A 20007-nucleotide genomic window follows, 5' to 3' on the forward strand; every position below is an offset into this window, starting at 1 on the left:
TTGATGGATTGAATATATGATCTGAGGGAAAAGAGAGAGAGAAAGATGGCCCCAAAGCTTTTGGCCTGAGAAACTGTAACCGTAGAATTGCCTTTTGATCATTGGGCAAGATCCATGAATGCCTGGAGTCCTGCTAAACAGTTTGCTTCTTTCGGGCTGGAGGGCTGGAACTTAGTGTGGGTCCAAGAAGTCTAATTAGGATTTCATCTGGATAGAATTAAAAATTCTATCCTTCTTTTAAACAACCCAAACAACAAGGATTTCACATTGCAAAGCAAAAAATTAAAAGATTTGTTAAAATAGGATGACAGTATATTCCCAACACAATGAAGAATGTGACAATTATTATTTTTTATGAAGTATTTTATTCTTGACTAAGCATGCCTAAGTGACTTGCCTAAGCATGAAAGCAAAAACAAAGCAAAACAAACAAAATAAACCCCAAACTAGATGCTATTAATAACTTCTGTTGGCTGCATGCAATCCTCACCCTTCACCCATCCCATTGCCCTTAATTCACCCTCAAAAGGACAAGAAGAAGGAGAAGGAGAAGGTAAAAAGCTCATTTCAAAAACATAGATTAAAGTAATTTTTTTGTCTCTAGATCTATGCTCCATTTCATATTTTTCTGACCATATAGGAAAGTCATGAAACCAGTTCTCTAGCTCATGCTGTGTCTCTTACTCTGTCCCTCCATGTGTTTCTGAATAATTTTTAATCTATTATTGTGTATACTTGTATATAACCAGAAGCACTTACTATATTTTTGTCACATTTTGGAGCAGTTTCCATGAGAAATTGTGCAAATGTTCTCCAATACATGTATCCTCACAAGAAAGACAACCTTGAACACATATGTCAGATTAAGCCCAAAGGGAAGAAGACAACTTTCTGTTGATTACACTGAGCCTTAGGCCACACCCCTTTACTCAGGGGGGCGATAGAGCTGCTAGGAGGTTGTTTGTGGGCTTTAATCCTATAATCTCTGCCAGCACCAGACCCTATCCCAAGTAAACCTATCACCCACCGCATGCTTTCAGCTTCAAGCCGACTTCTCTACCTGGCCCTCAACCATCCCCCACATCCCTAGTCAAACTGTCATTCATCAATTGTTTGTACATAGAGACTAGGAACATGCAAGTGGCCCAAGATCCTTCACCAGGAAGGTAGAGGATTATGGTATAAATTAGAGCTAAGATTTCTTTTTTACTTTGTTGCTGAAAAACATTTCACCTGATTTTGAGAATAAGATGAAATTCTTAGGACAACATTAAAAAACAAAATGAAACAAAACAAAAACAGAAAAGAAAACCTGAATGTGAGTATGTGTTATATGAGGGAAATTGTATTGAGTAAATAAATATACTTTGGTATTTAGATGTTATTGTGGATAATCTTAATCTAGATAATAATACAGAGATCATGAGGTTTTTTTTCAAATACTATTCTTATTTACATGGAATACAATTTAAAAGAAAGCATTGGTTCATTAAGTAGAAGTATTTTATAATAGAAACTAAGTGTATGAAAAGGTATATTCATATAAAATAGAAAGATATGGGAAAATATTCATTCATGTAAAAATTCCATTCATGTAAAAGTTGGCACATCTGTGTCAAGTTGTCTTAATAGAAAGTGAAAAAGATTGCTTCAGGATTGCCTATCTATAATGCTATTTGTAAAAAAAATTAATTCAACAAGAGTTTGTTAAATGCCTACGATACTTTAGTTCTTAAATTTTTTTTAGAAGAATGGGGATTGTTGTTAAGGGAGTTACATTCAGAAAGAAAGGTCTGTATTTCATAGAGCCCTTATTCTCTGCCGCTTCTTTAAATTCTAATGTTTTTGTTTGTTTGTGTTTGGAGGGATAGGTATTGCTTAAATTTACTTTACAAATAAAATATAAAGGGAGAAAGAATGGTTAAACAAAGAAGTCCCCGAAGTGCAACGTTGCTTTAAGAAAACACAAAAACATTTTCAATGAGATCCTTCAAACAGGAGCCATCCCATTTTCAGAGAGCTGCTGATTTCTGTATGGCAGAGCACTCCATACCACTTTAAGGCATTTCCACACATCTCTCTTCACTTTTCTGACTTCTTCTGTCTAGCATGGGCTGATACATTTCAGCTACTACACAGTAACCAGTGTGAGGTGTTAGAGCTTCAATTTCAACAACTCTGTGCGTCCCTTCATATACCTTTTGCTCCTATACACAGGGGAAAATAAAAGAGATGATAAACGGTTTTCAGTAAGTCACTGGTTTACTCTATTTTTGATAAAATTAATAAGACACTCCTGGTCACAGCAGTAGATGGCCTGTAGGGTTTCTTCCCAGACACATGCTTCTTCTCCAGAGTCCTGAAACACAGCCTGATAGAGCAGCAGGTCAAAGTGGCTGTATAGGGACTCCATGAGGGCTACTGATGGACTGACCCAGTGGGCAGTCTCTTTTTTAAGAATTTGAACTGTGCAGTAAGGAGAATGGAGTAGATTTGGAAACAACTGTAGACGTGAAACAGGTGACCACAGAGAAGCAGACTAGGGTTCTTTAAGACTTGCTTCTCCATTTTTCCTTCCCAGTCACTACAAAGCATAGCAGTACTTTATTTCTTGCTTCTGGCTGTCCATAAGAGTACTTGTTATCTCCTATCAAAATTCTTCCCCTTTTCTTTTTGAACAAGTTTGAATGGGTTCCTTACAACCAAAGGAACCCTATCTTAGATGAACACCCAAAAAGGAACATACACTTAACCACCAAACCAAGATAAACGCACTGACGATGAGTTAGAATATTACAGAAAAATTGGTACAAGCATATAATGCTCTGATTGATCCAAAAGCCACTTTAAAATAATATGTGGAAAGTCCATAAAAATGAATAGTTGTCGCAGTCAAATTGAATTAAATATTGTTAATACCAATCTTTAGATACGCAGGGAAATTAAGTGGAGAGAGGCGAATGACTGAAAAGATGCAAACACATATACACATGCACACAAATTCTGATGGCAATGGTAAGTACTGATTGCTTATCAATGAGTGTGAAAGTGAGAAGGGACTAAAAGAAGATAAGGAAAAATAAGAAGGGATAGAGTAGCAAGAGAGATAACATTTTATGACTAGCGTGTTAGTCAAATGAACAAAGAAAAAAATACCAAACTTATTTATTCATTTGAACTTACCTTTGCTAGTGAATTATTAATTATAAAGACTCGGTACACTAGCTCATAGTAATTTTCCATTGATACAGTTTTTCCTTTTTGGTTTCTATATGGTATATTTGGAGCATGGAGAATCACCAACAAGGATCCATTAATTTGGGTTATATTCATAACTGGAGGATCTATTTTTGCTGGAGAAAGAATAGGACATTTTGACAAAATGTTTTTAAAAATGTTATATTTCACATGGCAACATTATGCATAGTAACAAGTCATTATTAAGTTCAGAGACCTGGGAAAAATGAAGAGTTACTGCTGACACCTAAAATGTAAATACCTGAGACGTTTCTTTGAAGATAGATTTTTATTTGCAAAGACTCATAGATTCTGTTTCAGCTTAAAGAGGACATTTATCAATCATTTCTACAGTCTGCAGGGACTGTTTTGGAAAATGAAGTCTAAAAAGTTATTTGGGTGGAGATCTTAGAGTAAGGCAAATATTTTGTAGGTCCTTAAAAAATGTAAAATTTCAAAGCAACTTTAAAACCATTTGAAGACTTGTTTCTATAAAATTAATTCAAAATTATGTACTATAAGAGAACATGGGAAGGATCAAGAGAGAATTTTTGGTTCTTGCGTTTTGGTATCAATAACCAGATCTTTATTAACTAGGAAAGAAAATTGGATAAATTAATGGTCACTTTAATTTTCCCCAGGTAAACTATAGTAATTCTAGGTGGATTTAATTCTTTAATAGATTTTATTGTTCTTTCCTTGTTTGTATTCATTGTGTATTTTCAGTTTGTAGATTCATAACTTTTATAATTCTTGAGAATTAGCCATGATCAATAGATAGGTAGGTAGATAGATGAACAGATGCTTTTCTTTTGGAATTTCAATCAACATCTATTAGAATTTCTTATTCTATTCTCCATATATCTTAACTTCTCTTATATTTTTCCTTTTTCTCTCAGCAGAATATTCTGAATGGTTTCTTCAGACCTGTGTTCATTCCACCAATTTACGATTTAGTCATACATAAAATGATCTTTAACCCGCCAAGATTAATTCTTTTTATTTCAATGGTTGTATATACTTTTGTTCTATGAGCTCTGCTTAGGTCTTTCTCAATCTAGCTTGTCTTTAAAGATATAAAATTTTGTCTTTTGATTATGTTTTTATTCTCTCTGTTATATCTTTAAACTTATTTATCTTATTATCTGCTTACAATATTACAAAACTTGAAGTACTAGTCAGGTCAGTGCTTGTTTCTTCCAAATTTGCTTATGTCAATCTGCTTCTTTGTGTTTTTATTGTAAGCATATGTTTAAAAGTTGACTTTATTTTTTGTTGCTTTGGTTTGAATTTTTATTTTAAGTAAACTTTTTATTGACCTATAAGATAAATATAGATAAATAAATAAACCATAAGGATACAGCTCAATAAATCTTTATAAATAAACACTTCTGTATAGCTACCACACAGATCAAGAAATAAGACATCACTAGCACCCAGAAACCTCCTTTATGTTCCCTATAATTACTTAACCCCAGAAGATAACCACAATTGTCCTGACTTCTACCGTGATTCCCCAGAAATAAGACCTAGCCAGACAATCAGCTCTAATGCATCTTTTGGAGCAAAAATTAATATAAGACCGGGTCTTATTTCACTATAAGACCCGGTCTGATATGATATGATATGATATGATACAATATAATACATATAATATAATATAATATAATATAATATAATATAATATAATATAATATAATATAATACCGAGTCTTATATTAATTTTTGTTCCAAAAGACGCATTAGAGCTGAGTGTCCAGCTAAGTCTTATTTTCGGGGAAACACTGTATTACCATATACTTTAGTTTTTGAAATCATATTTTGTGTCTGGCTTGTTTCATTCTTTCACATTTATTTATGTATGTAATTGTGAACTGAACTGTGTCATGCCCAAATTCATAGGTTGAAATCCTAACCCCCAGTACCTCAGAATGTGACTGTATTTGGAGATGGGGGCTTTAAAGAGGTAATTAAGGTAAAATGAGGTCATATGGGTGGTATGGATGGGCCATAATCCAAAATGACTGGTGTCCTTATAAGCTGTAGACATGCGTGAGCACAGAGGGATGACCATGTGAAGACATAGGGAGAAGGCAGCCATCTACAAGCCAAGGAGAGAGGCCTCAGAAGAAATCAACCCTGCTGACACCTTGATCTTGGACTTTAAGCCTTCAAAACTCTGGGAAAATAAATTCTGTTGTTTAAGACACAGTCTGTAGTATTTCGCTATGGCAGCCCTAGCAAACTAATCTCTGTCTCTATCTCTGTCTCTGTCTCTGTATCTATATATATATTGATAGCTAGCTAGACAGCTAAAGACATAGATACATAGATATATCTATAGACTTGTATATTTATCTACGTTGCTGCATGTATTAATAGTTTGTTCTCTTGATTGCTGTGTGGTATAGAATTGTATGAATGTCACACTTTGTCTATTATGTAATTCAGACTTTTAGATTATTTCTAGTTTGGGGATATTATGAGTTCTGTGAATATTCTTGTACATGTCATTTGGGAAATATGCATTTTGTTGGGAATATAACTAAGAGTAGAATTGCTAGGTGGTAGAGTTTATATACATTTAGCTTTCGTAGACATTGCCAGTTTTCCACGGTGGATGCACCAATTTATATTGTCTTCAGCAGTATATAGAAGTTCCTATTTTTCGCATTCTTTCCAACACTTAATATTATTTTAAAAAATTTTAATTTTAGCAGTTCTGGTAAGTATGTATACCAATTCTTTGTATTTTTAAATTGCATTTCCCTGATGGCTAATGGAATTTCTTGTTAGTTGCTCATTTGAATATACTCTTTTGTGAAGAGCCTGTTCAAATCTTTTGCCCATTTTTTAATTGACTGTCTTGTCTTTTTATTCTTGATTTGTAAGAGTTCTTTGTATGTTCTAGACATAGTCCTCTGTCAGATACATGTGTTGTAAATTTCTTTTTTTTTTTTTAAAGTTTATTAAGGTAGCAATTGTTAGTAAAGTCACATAGATTTCAGGTGTACAATCCCATAATACATCATCTATATCTCACATTATGTGTTCACCACCCAGTCAGTTCTCCTTCCATCACCATATATTTGACCTCAAAAAATTAAGAATAGAATTACCATATTACCCAGCAATCCCTCTCCGAGGTATCTACCCAAAAAATCTGAAAACATTTATCCATAAACACATATGTGCTCCACTGTTCATTACAGCTTTGTTTACAGTGGCATTTTCATTATTTTAATGCTGTATTTTGATAAACAAAAGTGCTTAATTTTAGTGTAGTCCAATTTATGTTATTTTCTTTAGCATTAGTACTTTTAGGGGTTTAGCTACTTCAAGGTCATGAAAATATTCTTCCATGTTACATTATTGCATAGCCGTCAGCACACATTTGCTGTAAAGGGACAGATAAATATTTTAGGCTTTGTGGACCGTATGTGTTTCTGTTGTAACTCCTCTGAGACTCGGCCGTTGTAACGCATGTGAAAGCATTATGTAGATGAAATGTAAATGAATGGGTATGAGGACACTCCAATAAAACTTCATTTACAAAACAGAAGTAGGTCAAATTTTGCCCATAAGCTGTAGTTACCAAGTTTTATTGTTTTCATCCAGCTAGACTTGGCTTTCTAAAGGGGTGATGTAGGGACCCAAGATTTATTGTTTCCCAACTGATCTAGTCTCATTTATTAAAAAGACCATAGTTACTCTATTGCATGTAGATCAAATGTCGTGATGCTTCTGATCTCTGGTTTAACTATTTGGCTTTCCTTCTGTAAGGTGTCCTGTGATACCATCAGCCTGGTACAACCTCAAATTGGTGTTTTCTAGAACATGAAAGTTGTATATGTTGGAATCTCAGACCTTGATGAATTTAGGAAATACTTGGTTCCTAACAGAGTCAAAACTGAAACATTAACTCTTCTTTGTTTCTTCTCTTTTATGGAAAGGCTTTCCTGAGTCTGCTCTTTTTTTTTTAAAGGAGGTTGCAGCTCACAGTTGCTCACACAGGGATCGAACTGGTAACTTTGGTGCCATCAGCACCATGATCTAACCAAGCTTTCTAACCATCTGAACTAACTGGCCATCCCTGAGTCTGCTCTTTTATTGAGAGTGTAGCCCTTTGAGATTTTATGAGTCATTACTTGTAACTCCCCATCTTGTGTTGGCTTAGGCCCTTGTCCTCTGCCCCAGTCAGGGTCTAGTTACCAAGTTGGGCAAATGTCCTCAGGGCAGTGAGATTTCACTTTGTTTATCCTCTGGTTTCCCCTCTGGTTACAGCTACTTTGTTTTGGCCCCTGGAGATTTCCTTCATTTTCTTTCATGCTTCTTTGTATGTTAAAAGAATGTGTTGTATTTTTCCATAATTTCTGAGCATTTTAGAAGAAAAGCAACCCTCACCCACCCACAATCCTACCTCTGGCTTTTCATCTGGAACCAGAAGTTTTTAATTCAGTTTTCAACTATGTTGGAAATTTTGCCAACTTGTTCGAAGGAGAAGGAATTCCTCTTTATTTACACTTAATCCTGCAAAGTGGTTGACATCTTATCCTGTTTGTGTTTTCCACGCTCAAAATTCTGATTATCATAGATCCCTTGCCTATCACTTGCAAAGTGAGAAGAATGAATCACTGCTCAGTTTTGTAGGCAACTACGATGTATAATTAATTTTCTCCTAGATACAAAACATAATTCTAACATTCTTGTCCTGAATCTGTACAGATATTTTCCCGGGGTGGCTAAACAGCAACTTAAACTCAACATATTCAAAATTGAACTCATGATTTCCATTACCGTGCACTGCATTTCACTGGTATTTTCCCACCAAACCCCATCAAAAACATTTCAGTGATTCATCTAACTATGCAAGCCAGAAACTTCTAGGTCATCTCTGGCATGTCCTTCTCCCCTACCACTGTATCCAACCCATCACCAAGCCCTGCCAATTTTTTCTATCATATGTCCCTCCAATGGTATATTTTCTATAGCCCTTTTCATTATCTGAACTCAGGCCAAATACTCTCTCCTGTCGACTACCTGTCTCCTGTCAACTATTACAGGAATGTACTATCTCACTTACCTATATCCAATCCGTTCTATTTTTTTTAACTGTTTGATATTTTTAATTTTTTTTTAATTGGGGAATAATGGGGAACAGTGTGTTTTTCCAGGACCCGTCAGTCATTGTCCTTCAATCTAGTTGTGGAGGGCGCAGCTCACTGGCCCCTGTGGGAATAGAACCGGCAACCCTGTTGTTAAGAGCTCACGCTCTAACCGACTGAGCCATCCAGCTGCCCCCAATCTGTTCTATTTTTTATCTGTACCCTCAAATATAACCAAAGTGATATTTTTAATACACAACACTGATCATGTGGCCCCCTGATTAAAATTACATTTTTCTGAAAGAAGTCATAGCTGCTTAATGGAAAATACCCATTCACAACCAACCTGTCCAGTCTCACCTCATTTCATATTTTCTCCTGTCTGCTCTTCTTCACCATACCAGTGGTCTTTCAGTCTCTTGTATTTGCCATGCTTCTTTCTGTTAGAGGGGCTTTGCCAATGCTGTTCCCTTTGTCTGGAATGCTCTATTCTTCCCTCTTTACCTAGCTAACCCCCATTCATCTTTAGATATCAGCTCAAGCGTCATTTCCCCAGAAATGCTTTTCCTGACGTCTCTCTCTAATCAGGTCCTTCCTTGACTAGGCTCTCATGGCATGGTGCTTTTGTACCACCTGTCATTGGTATTATTTAATGTTTGTGTGATTATTTCATTAATTTCATTAATGGTTGTCTTCCTCATTAAACAGAAAGCTCTATGAAGAAAGAGACTTATCTGTGTCTGCTGTGCTTTCTTTTTCTCCCTAGGGCCTAGCATAATACCTGGAACATAGTAACTACTTTACAAATACTTGCTCAATGAATAAAGAGACAAGGTAATTGTTTAATCTGACTCCATAGAAAATCAGGCCTACTCCAAAACTCCATAACTATTTTTAATCCAAGAAATTTATGGGTTAGATAATGTTGAAATCTTATTGAACCTCAAAGCTGATTTTAACTTAAGAAACTTTGAAAAATTCTTGGTTTGCCTCTAGATAGACAGCAGGAATTAGAACCTCTTAACCTAAAATAATGTCTGCTGTTCAGAAATAGTTCCCAGGTGAGTCAGTGCATCCAGTTGGCTCATTAGAGCTATATCACAGACTCTAAGGACATGAAGTCCTAATATCCTAGAAGATGTTTTCCAAAACGTGTTCTTTAGAAAGACTCAGGATCTGTGGCAGGAGAGGGCAAAGCTGGAGAGTGAGGAAACAACCAAGTGGGCGGAGCGCTTCACTATCGTTTCAACAAGAGTAGCTCTAATTTTTACTGTTTTATGCACTGGTTTTCTTACTCTTCTAAATCAAAAGTCTGGGAATAAGGCTTTTTCAGTTGGGTTTTATTTTGTTCTTGATGAGATGGTCATATAGAAATAACACAAATCATTCTTAACTCAATACTATTTCAATTTAAATAGAATTGAGCCAAAGCCTCACCTCATCTCATCTCATGTCTTTGGCTAATCTTACCAACTATCCTAATGGGTCACAGTCAAGAAGGCTTTGTTTGATGAATGCATTGAAGCTTGACCCCATTTCTAGGCTTGAATATAATAATTAAACAACTCTGAAAATTTCCCTCATTGGTGCATACCAGCTTAGTCATGCAATCTCCTTTTCCTCACCTAGAGAATTGTTGTTGGAGTGGATTGGGCTTGAATTCCAAGTTATTCCAACAATGTGCTGGATATCATGGATTGGTTTGTTCAATTCTCATGCCACTCTCCAGCTAGTTGAAGAGTTAGAAAACTAAAAATGACCGTTCCTCACTGCTCTTGCTTCTAGCATTTTGGACATGATCCAATTAGTTTGGATCTAATTAGACATTGTATCAGTTAGCTCATTAGAGTGAGATTTGGAAGGCAAGTGAGGTAATGTTGCAAGTTTTAAAATAAATCTTTTATCCCTCCCCATAGGGTAATCGTGAACTGAGAAAGTTAAGTACAGATCCTTTGGCCAATAATGGACACTGATTCTGAATTTATGATAATCCTTGGGGACTCAGAATGCACTGTGGGTTCTTATAGCTATCAGGTAATAAGAGCAAATTCAATGAAATATACACAACTGTCAGAATCCAATTCCATTTTGGTTCTCTGAGCTGCGGCATGAAAGTTATTATGCTATGAGAAGCCAAGTGGAAGCCAATGGAATTGCTCCGTTCAACAAAATAGAAAATCAAAAGTACTACCATGTCCCTGGGGAAACTGCAGCGATTTATGCCTCAAAAACACCTTGAATAATGCAGAAGTAGTGAGATGTATCACTTCCCATTTAACTTATTTATTTGAATCATAACCAACTCCTCCTCTCCCCACCTCCCCCAGAAAAGATGGGTCTTGAATAAATAACAGGGATTGTAAGTGTACTCAGGTGGTGACTATGGTCTAAATGCTATTCATTATGGTGTCTCTGTTCTGGAGCCAATCAATACAGTCTTTGATATAACATTTTTAATTTAGAGAATGATTTTTTCCTTCCTTTGTCCGAATTAGAAAGCATCAGAACAGTTTTCTTTCACTTGGCTTTCATTGTCATCTTGGTTCTCTGTCACGTATAGTCTACAGTGTCTTTGATCTTTTCACAGGCTATCTTGTTGGTCCACTAAGTTGATCACACAATATTCCCTGAACTTGGTGTGCCTAATGCACTAGGCACTACGGATGCTTCAGTAAAATACGTGGAAGCATAATGTTGGAATTAAGTTTTCTCCGGGATTAGTTGAGACATTTCCTCTCAAGTGAAAGACAAGTTGCTTTACTTTGCATCCCCTATTACTAAGAAACATTCACTGGGCTTGTTAGACCTCTATGAATTTTGGAGGGTACATATACCACATTTAGCTGTACTACCCGTTTGCAAACTATCTCATAAGATTTTGAGGTTTGAAAGGGAAAAGGATTATATGAGTCCAGCCTCTAGATGATCTTAACATCAAATTTATTTGCAAAAGTAGGTGGCTCATCCTCCCAGTGCATCTACATCTACTACTGTCATATCACTTCTTCCTCCTGGCTTCTTGAGGAGTTCTCTCTGACCAGTTAACTTAGGGAGAAAAGAAAAAGTCTGGTGTCCAGAAGGCTCTGCATGACATGATGGCACTGGCCAGAAGTGGACTGCTGTAGCATTATGGACCACTCAGGTGGTAGAAGGAGGTCTGTAGAAGAGGTATATGGATGGATTCTTAAGCAAATACTTCTGCATCCATGTGAATACAAAGCAAGAGGCACCTACAAAAAGGAAGCTCTCAAAAATCTAGGTGGGTATGGAATTGCAAGGGATCCAGAATAGCCAAAACATCTTGGAAAAAAAGAACAAAGTAGGAGGACTCACACTTTCCAATTTCAAAACTTACTACCAAGCAACAGTAATCATGATGGCGTGGTACTGACAAAAAATAGACATATTGATCAATGGAATCTAATTGAGAATCCAGAAATAAAATCAGTCTATGGCCACCTGATTTTCAACACAAGTTCCAAGATCATTCAATGAGGAAAGAATAATCTTTTCAACAAATGATGCAGGGACACCTAAAGAGCCTTATACAAGACAATGAAGTTGGACCCATACCTCACACCATATACAAAAATGAACTCAAAATGGATCAAATATCTAAATGTAAGAGCTAATAAAACACTCTGACGAGAAAACTTAAGGCAAATCTTCACAGCCTTTGACTTGGCAAAGGATTCTTAGCTATGACACCAAAAGCATGAGCAACAAGAGAAAAAATAGATTGGACTTCATCAAAGTTAAAAACTTTTGTACTCTAAATAATACCATCAAGAAAGTGAAAAGACAAACTGCAGAATGGGAGAATATATTTGAAAATCACACTTCTGTTAAGGAACAGATGTCCATAATATATAAAGAACTCTTGCAACTTAATAATAAAAAGACAAATAATCCAATTTAAAAATGGGCAAAGGACCTGACCAGTCAATTCTCCAAGGGAGATACATAAATAGCCAATGAACACATGACAAGTTGCTCAACATCATTATTCATCAGAGAAATGTAAATCAAAACCACATGAGATACCACTTCATACCTACTGGGACGGATATAATAAAAAAAAGTCAGGTAAGTTTTGCAGAGGATATGGAGAATCAGAACCCTCATATACTACTGATGGGAATGTAAAATGTTGAACTACTCATGAAATGGTTTGTTTCCCATACACTTTATCCTTAATTCTTCTGGGTTATAACAACAATGGTTTCAAAGAATTGGAAGTTGAGGCTGCCTCCTGTTTGAAGCTCTTGGTGCCATGTAACTAACAAGGAGAGAATGAGGTCCTTGTGTTGGCCAGGATGATCGGTTCTGATTATCAAGGGGAAATAGAATTGTTACATATGTACAATGTGGTCAGGTAAAAGTATGCTCGGTATCCTCTAAAGTGCCTCTTAGAATTCTGTATTCAGTGATAAAAATTAATTTATGATTATGTCAAGCTTAAACAGGATAGACCAAAAAGACTCAAACTCCTCACAAATGAAATGCTGAGATGCTGGCTGAAAAGAAAGTGAATGCTGAGTTAATAATAAGAGAAGTTATAAATATTAACTACAGCTTCATGACTAGTTTCAATTAGGAGGTTTGTAATGAATTCCCATTATTTTCTGTTTTGTTTTGTCATGAATATCTTTGTACGTATACATTAAACACTCACTTACTTTTTATCTTTTGTCTACTATTTTATATAAGGCCTGTTGGTAATGGTTTATTTTATAATTTATATCTTAGATTATAATATTACTCTGGGATTATGAGTAAACTGGAAAAAAGAATAGCATCATGGAGAAATGGATAGAGAGTGAACTTTTGGTCTCCTCTTTGGGGAGGTAACTGAAACAGAGGATTCTTCTAAAGAGGATTTTCAAGAACTTAACCCCATGCTTAGGAGAGGGGTCTAGGGTAGCACAACTCCTTTTCTGCTGTCTAAAACTACTTCCCCACCTCCCACGCCCCTCTAGGTGGTAACACTCTGGCAGCGGGCTAGAGTGCCAGCTCTGGAGTCAGATGCAGCAGAATTTGAATCTTCATGCGGGTTAACACAGTGTGAGACCTGGGCAACTACTGAAGGCTCTGTGCCTTGATTTTCTGGGCTGTAAAATAAGGATAGTAAAAACCATCTTCTAGAGTTCAGAGAATTAGATCAAGTGAGACAATGGTGTAGACCACAGCAAAGCCTGGTCACTAGCCATGCTCTGTGTGGGTTATGCAAGGGCAGAAGAGCAGATGCAAAGAAACTCCATAGAACTCACTTTCCCACCAGGGAATGAACCGCTGTGTCATGGTCCAGGCTGAGTGGATCCCAGCCGAGGCTGTCCTCACCCTCCCGTAATAAGCCTCCTGTATCTCAGAGGTTTCATTTGTAAGGTCACAAAAGAATTCTCGAGTACCCCAACAGTCCTCTTTATTTCTCCATTGTCTCTGTCCATATCTGTAGAAGGGAAAAGACAAATAATCTGAGTTTCTTTATTCCACTGAAGGAGTCTGCAGTTATTTCAGTCTATTCATTTTTTAGACTGATTGAAAATTGTAATCCAGTATCAGTACCACTGTTAAAGCTTACATGTGGCTATTCCTAAGTATCCTTAAACAGATTTTTTTCTTGTTAACCGAAGTGCTATCTTGCTAAGATAAACTCAAGCGTGATACCTTCTGTATCACTAGTTTTGGTTTTTTCATGCTTAGTGAAGTTTTTCTTCTGGTATATGGATCAACTTCCATTTTTAAGTACTAGCTCTCCACATCCTTAATGCTTCTGAGGTTTCAACTCTTTGTGGTTTTCTTCACTTCTCATCAGCTTACTGTTGAGTAACATGGCTGATTCTGAGAAGTTGCTACCACTTTTCATCTCAGGTGATATTTACCCAACACATATGGTCTATTTCTTTATTGGAAATGGAGTGGGGGTTGTCGTGAGGGCTATGTTAATGAGTCCTGTACTAAGAAGCTGGAAGATAGGGAGGGGAACCCATGGACTAAAAAAGGTAGTGAGACAGAGGCATGTAGGTTGACTCATCCTAAGACTATGGGATGGTGTAACAGCAAAGGGGAAGATTAATGCTCACTTCCTTACCGGTCATAAATCAGAGAACATACAATAAGATGATGCTGGGAACAGAACAGGAATCTGAGGCTGAGGAGAAAGGCTTCCTTGTTGAAGGACTTGAAATTTATGACTTTCTAATGATGACTATTGCTGGTGTCTGTACTTTGTAAACTATATGACAGCACTTTCATTATATCAGAAGATACCATTAAAGCAGAACCAACAACATACGTTGAGTACAATTTAATGTTTTTTTAATTGTTCTTTATTGATGAAACATTGTGTTTGCTAGCTGAATTTAGCTGTAATGACTGGCCTCTCATTATGTGATACCTCATTTTTTGCCCTATCCAAAATGGCACAGATATTAACCGTAGACCCATCTGAACTGGATAGAACCCAAGTGAAAGATTTCAAAAATAGAAATCTGCATCGTGCTGTTGAAAATTCCACATGGCTAGAAATGAATCCAGATATTCTGAATTTTATACATGTTTGGGAGCCCTCTTTAAGAAAAAGACTTACAAATATAAAATTCTTCCACGTTGCCCTAAAGTTTAATCGTCATTAATATCATGATAAAACAATTTCTAATCCGCTTTTTATGTTGGACCACAGGTAGGCCCACTTTATACCTATTTATACTGCCTGAGGGGGGAAGACAAAGCCTGCACCAATCCCCACTTCCTGTGTGCTGGAAGCCGCTCCAACTATGCACAAAGCTTCTTGGAATGGAGAAATCTTTACTGTAAAGATTTTTAAATCTTATAGTTGCTGCACGAAATGTGTTGAGAAAAGCAGCAGCAATAAAAAGACTGATACACTTCTAGAAATATTCCTTCTGAAGTTAGTGAGAGGTTAATTAATGAGAAAAATCTGACCTTGGACTTGCCCCATGCTGGAGAGATATTGATGAATTTATGGATTAACACTTGCAATTTTGGTCCATAGCTGCATCTGATTTCTGAATTTCTAACAAAAAACCATGAAAGTTAAACGATTATATCTCCTGTCTCATGCTCAACCAGCATTTCAAACTATATAAGAGAAGGAAGAGCTTCCAAAAAACCCCAGGAAATGTGTAAGGGGGAAAACCTGCCATTTGCAAATCAGGAGCTTCTGTTTCTAGGCTTCAGTCCAGGAAAAGAATTGATTATATCTGAGTTTTGTCTACAATCTACTAGAACTAGCTTGATGATTAGATGACAGGAACACGCAGCAGCACGATCCAATCTGTGTTCATGTTTATAGAAGTCATTACATGTTGAAAAGAATTTTCTAAATAGTAAACCCACACTAAAAAAAAAGGCTTTTAAATTAAATATATATTTTACACACTGATCTCTGTGTCCCACAACTTCTTTTTCAAGTATCAACAATGTCAACTTAATTGAGTACCTACTATGTGCTGAGCAAGTTGCTTTCGATGTTCACTTGACAAATACGTGCTGAGAACCTACCATGTGCGAGGCTCTGCTGTGATGCCAAAGTCTGAGTCTCTGAGATCTGGGTGCTGGATCTTCAAGGGATGACGTTTGCCCCCAACACACTGCAGAGCCAGCCTTCACGGGAGACAAGACACCTGTCCCTACCTGTGCTTTTCCTCAACCTCTCTGAAACTGAAAAAAAGCTCAGATCCTCATCCTCCATTGCATTCTAGAACATGTTCTCTCAGCTGGAGGAGGCTTAAGTTACTTACATTTTATACTGCACAAAGTAGACACTGCTGTTGCTGGCAGCAGCCCTCCCAGGCTGCCAGTGCAAAATGTTGTGAAAGTTTCGGGACTGGAAATGTACTCTCTGAGGCTTCAGAGACTTATGGGTGGGCTGAGTTTCTAAAATAATAAGAGAAGGAAAAACGCTGAACCTTGAAACAAGCACCATTGTTATTAGCAACAATTTTCAATGTCCTACCTGGACCAGGATTCCCTAAAGAGGTGCTGTAAGTGCAGGTGGCAAAAGTGGAACATAGAAATCAACATTTGAAATCTGCAATGGGATGACTTTTACGTACTCTGAGGTTTCAGACTGCCTCCCACCCCATTCCCAAACTGGAAAGGAAATAAGTAACAGTAAAAAAAAAATGTCATCCTTAGCCCCTTTCCTGATAGTGATGAATGTAATGATGGAGATGAAAGACCCATACCCAAGCCACACGCCCACCTTCCTAGGAGTTACTATATTACTGCTACTCTGAGGCAAAATTTTGCCTGGGATCAATTTTGGCTCCAGGACATCTACCCAGCTCTTGGTTCCTTCTTTCTCAGCTTCTTGCTTAACCTCTGTGACCTGACTCAGTGTTCACCTCTCCCAGCTGACCTGGCTTTATTCCAGGTAGGTTGGCCTTTGCTGTCCCATGCCTGAATGGTTGCACTTACCTGCCTGCATTGGAGCTTCAAGTACTCAAGCCTGTTGCTTCAGATAAACTGGTCTATGCTATCGAGAGAGACTGCCCAAGACTGCCATGGGGCCTAGTGTTCCTGAGAAGGGTCTCAACAGCAGTCATGCAATGAAAAGGGATAAGTTTGCACTGGCATGGCTTGTGCTTTTTTTCTTAGATCATGTGACATAGGTGGTACAACCCCACTTGCATTTAGTCGCATGGAGGGAAGAGACCTTCGACAAAATTTTATTCTAGGGTTTGAAGTAAAAATATGTCCCTCCAAAATATGCCTTTTTGACATAAAAATTATTTTGAGCTGAAGACAATTAAACAGAAAAAGCTCTTTCTATCTTCCCCTCTTTTCTGTCTAAAGACAGGGTATAAATTCTCCTTTTTCTGGAGACAGACTCTTATCAGCCCAGAGATGGCACCAGAAAAATCTGCAAACAAACCTTACTCCATTAGTTTCTTCTCATATACAGAAGGTACCCCCAAAAAATGTATACACATTTTAAGAAAGAAAAAAAAAACACTATTAAAATTATGCTCATGGTAACCACCTTTGAGCACCTCTTGTAATTGCAGAAGTCAAACGTGATTTGTATTCATCTTTTATTATCAGTATATATTATTACAATTTTAATACAGTTTTTTTCCTTTCTTAAAATGCATATACGTTTTGTTTTTTTTTGGCACCCTCTGTATTTACTTTTCCAGAGTGTGCCACCCTCGGAAGCCTAAAATTGCTTTAATTTGTCCTGTTATGTCTCGACCAATGTATTGGTGTTTGTTGGAGATGCTATATACTCATAAGTGGGATTCTAGCTCGCCATTTTGAGTGACTCTTCATTTAGGTTTTCCCCAGTGATGTGCGCTGCATGCATTCACAAACTGTTTTTCTTTTGTTAATCTTTTTTTTTTGTTAAAGAGTCCTAGCTGAAAACCTAAGGTGGGCACAGGTAAAGCTTTGCCTCCCCTGTAGCTCCAAAGTTTCTGATCAGGGGTAGGAAGCTGGGCCGGAGAAGTCAGGAAGCATATCTCTGTCTTTTCCCTGACCTCATTTTCTTCCTCGTGCTTCTATGTGAAGATCTGCAAACTAGCCCTTCCCTTTTCCTGGAATACTTTACCCTGGGTTTCTACATACCTCACGTCTTTGCTCAAATATCATTGAGATGGAAGCAAATACTCCTAAATCAATGATTTCCTCTCTGAATATTCAAGATTTGTCATTTTCTAATGAATGGGGCTGTTTCTTTAGGTGTTTATTTTTTACCAATCAAATAGTATTAATACTGTTATTTGTTTTTATTTTTATTTTCTGGACCTCCTTCAGTGCATCAAATGGTGGTGTATATTTGGGAAGAGTCTACTGCCACTGTTGATTTTGCTCACCAAAACCATTACCTAATCACTCATATTTAGTACATAAAAATTCCAGAGGTTTTCAGGAGATGACAAGCACAGTTTCCTAAAGCCCCTGCCAGAGTTGACTTGCTGCTGTGCAGATAGAGGGCTCAGTGCCCTTTTTCTCCTCTATCTATGGATTTCTTCTCCCATTTTTGTAACACCACCACTGCTACCACCATCAAAGATAAAAGCAAATCACTCTGTACCAGACACTGCGGGTCTTTTACCTGCAGTGATTCATTGAATCTGCCCAGCTCTTCTATGAAAAAGGTACTATTGCATTCTTCCTCTTCCAGACTAAAAAACTAAGCCCTGACGAGCTGAAGGCACTTGTACAGCAGCAAATAGTGATGCTGATTTTGTACCTGGGAATTCTGATTCCAGAGCCTGCCTGTCACCTACCACAGAAAACCAAGGGCAAAGCCTCAGGAGAGAGGAGCTAATGGAGGAAGCAAAACAACTAGAGGCTGAAGATATTCTTCCTTTTCCTCTTTGTTTCCCTCCTCCTCCTGGCTGGCGTTCACTGAACATTGAACATACATGAGCAATAGACATATATCATGAATGGTGCTCAAAGCTTTACATCTTATTTCTTTCCCACAGCCACTAAATACAGTGGACATTCTTATTAGTATAGTTTACAATAGGAAAGCTGACACTTAAAGAAGTTGTGTATCTTGCCCAAGGTTATTGGCCCGGTAAGAAGTAGGGCCAGGATCCTTTTGGTAGCATGTGAATTCCTGCTGTATTTTGCTAATTGAGTCCTTGGTGTTACCAAAGGCATAGTCTACACAAATCCACACATTTCTGGGAGATGGAGGCTTGAATTGTTTGTATGTTATCAGTCACCAGGCAACTGTACAGTCCTGGGAAAGTTACTTGAGCCCCTTACATGGAGGTATGTTGGGGGCATAAAATGTTCTCTGCTTTTGAAGAGTTCTCCGTGAATACCAAGAGCAAATTCTCACATGTTATTTATGGCCTCTAAGTGGTTAGGCATTGCTCTAACCACTTGGCATATATCAATTCATTTAATCCTCATAATACATGCAATTCCCATTCTGCAGATGAGGAAATGGAGACACAGGGGGTTAAGTCAGTTGCCCAAGTTTTCCCAAAGAGCAAATGGCAGAACTAAAATCCAGACCCAGTCTGACTTAGGAGACTGATTGTACCCACTATACTATCATGTCCCCTGAAGGAAAAAAAAAAAAAAAAAATGCTAAGGAGACGGAGATATACATTTGTCCTGTATGAAGTTTTCTGCACCCACTAGAGAGCCTGCTCATTAAGTCCACGTGGAGTTATTCAGGCTGAAGATAGAAACCGACCCCATGTCTGTTCTGATAATTTCACGACAGGAGAAAGCTGAAATTTGTCAAAGCCTCAGAAAGTGCCAGTGCCATTTCTAACAGTCCCTCGAGCACACTCAGATGATGAAAGTGTGAGCAATTAAAAAGAAATGAAGCACTTACCTACGACACCAGTCAGGGAGACACTGACGAGGAAGACTAGAAAGCAGTGTTTACGCGTCATGGTTGCGAGTGTGGCTGGTCAGACAGCCAGTGTTCCCCTCAGTGAGAGCACAGATCTGGACAAAAGAGGAAACTCAAATTTTCACTTTGAGCATCCCTCTTGGTTACCAATAGTTCCTTGAAGCAGATACAATTTAACTTAATATCTTTCGTTATTTTAGGGAGATTATGAAAGTAGAAAAATTGCTTCAAAAACGATTTACTGTAAGTGACTATGATGTGGAAGCTTGATTTTATTGGGACTGGGGTTTTCTTAGCTGTGAAAGGCAAAACACT

General features: G+C 37.5%; 1 protein-coding gene across 1 annotated transcript; it reads right to left on the reverse strand.

Moving 5' to 3' along the window:
- Window positions 1–446: 446 nt before the first annotated feature.
- On the reverse strand, window positions 447–19849 carry IL22RA2 (interleukin 22 receptor subunit alpha 2). Its single transcript, XM_019732713.2, has 5 exons — window positions 19672–19849; window positions 16106–16241; window positions 13613–13791; window positions 3184–3353; window positions 447–2207 (listed from the first exon to the last, which is right to left on the reverse strand). Exons 1-5 carry the CDS (start codon window positions 19730–19732, stop codon window positions 2058–2060), a joined length of 696 nt encoding a protein of 231 aa, XP_019588272.2. The 5' UTR covers window positions 19733–19849; the 3' UTR covers window positions 447–2057.
- Between the last annotated feature and the right edge of the window lie 158 nt (window positions 19850–20007).

The sequence above is a fragment of the Rhinolophus sinicus genome, linkage group LG05, assembly GCF_036562045.2.
Source record: "Rhinolophus sinicus isolate RSC01 linkage group LG05, ASM3656204v1, whole genome shotgun sequence".
Classification (NCBI taxonomy): Eukaryota; Metazoa; Chordata; class Mammalia; order Chiroptera; family Rhinolophidae; genus Rhinolophus; species Rhinolophus sinicus.

Excerpts from the sequence above, each read along its gene's own strand:
- IL22RA2 (XM_019732713.2), bottom strand. The coding sequence starts at position 19,732 with ATGACGCGTAAACACTGCTTTCTAGTCTTCCTCGTCAGTGTCTCCCTG. Across the intron at positions 3,354-13,612 it reads GTTCATTCCCTGGTGGGAAA|CAAAAATAGATCCTCCAGTT; the intron begins GTGAGTTCTATG and ends TTCTTTCTCCAG. Across the intron at positions 2,208-3,183 it reads TTAATAATTCACTAGCAAAG|GAGCAAAAGGTATATGAAGG; the intron begins GTAAGTTCAAAT and ends CCCTGTGTATAG.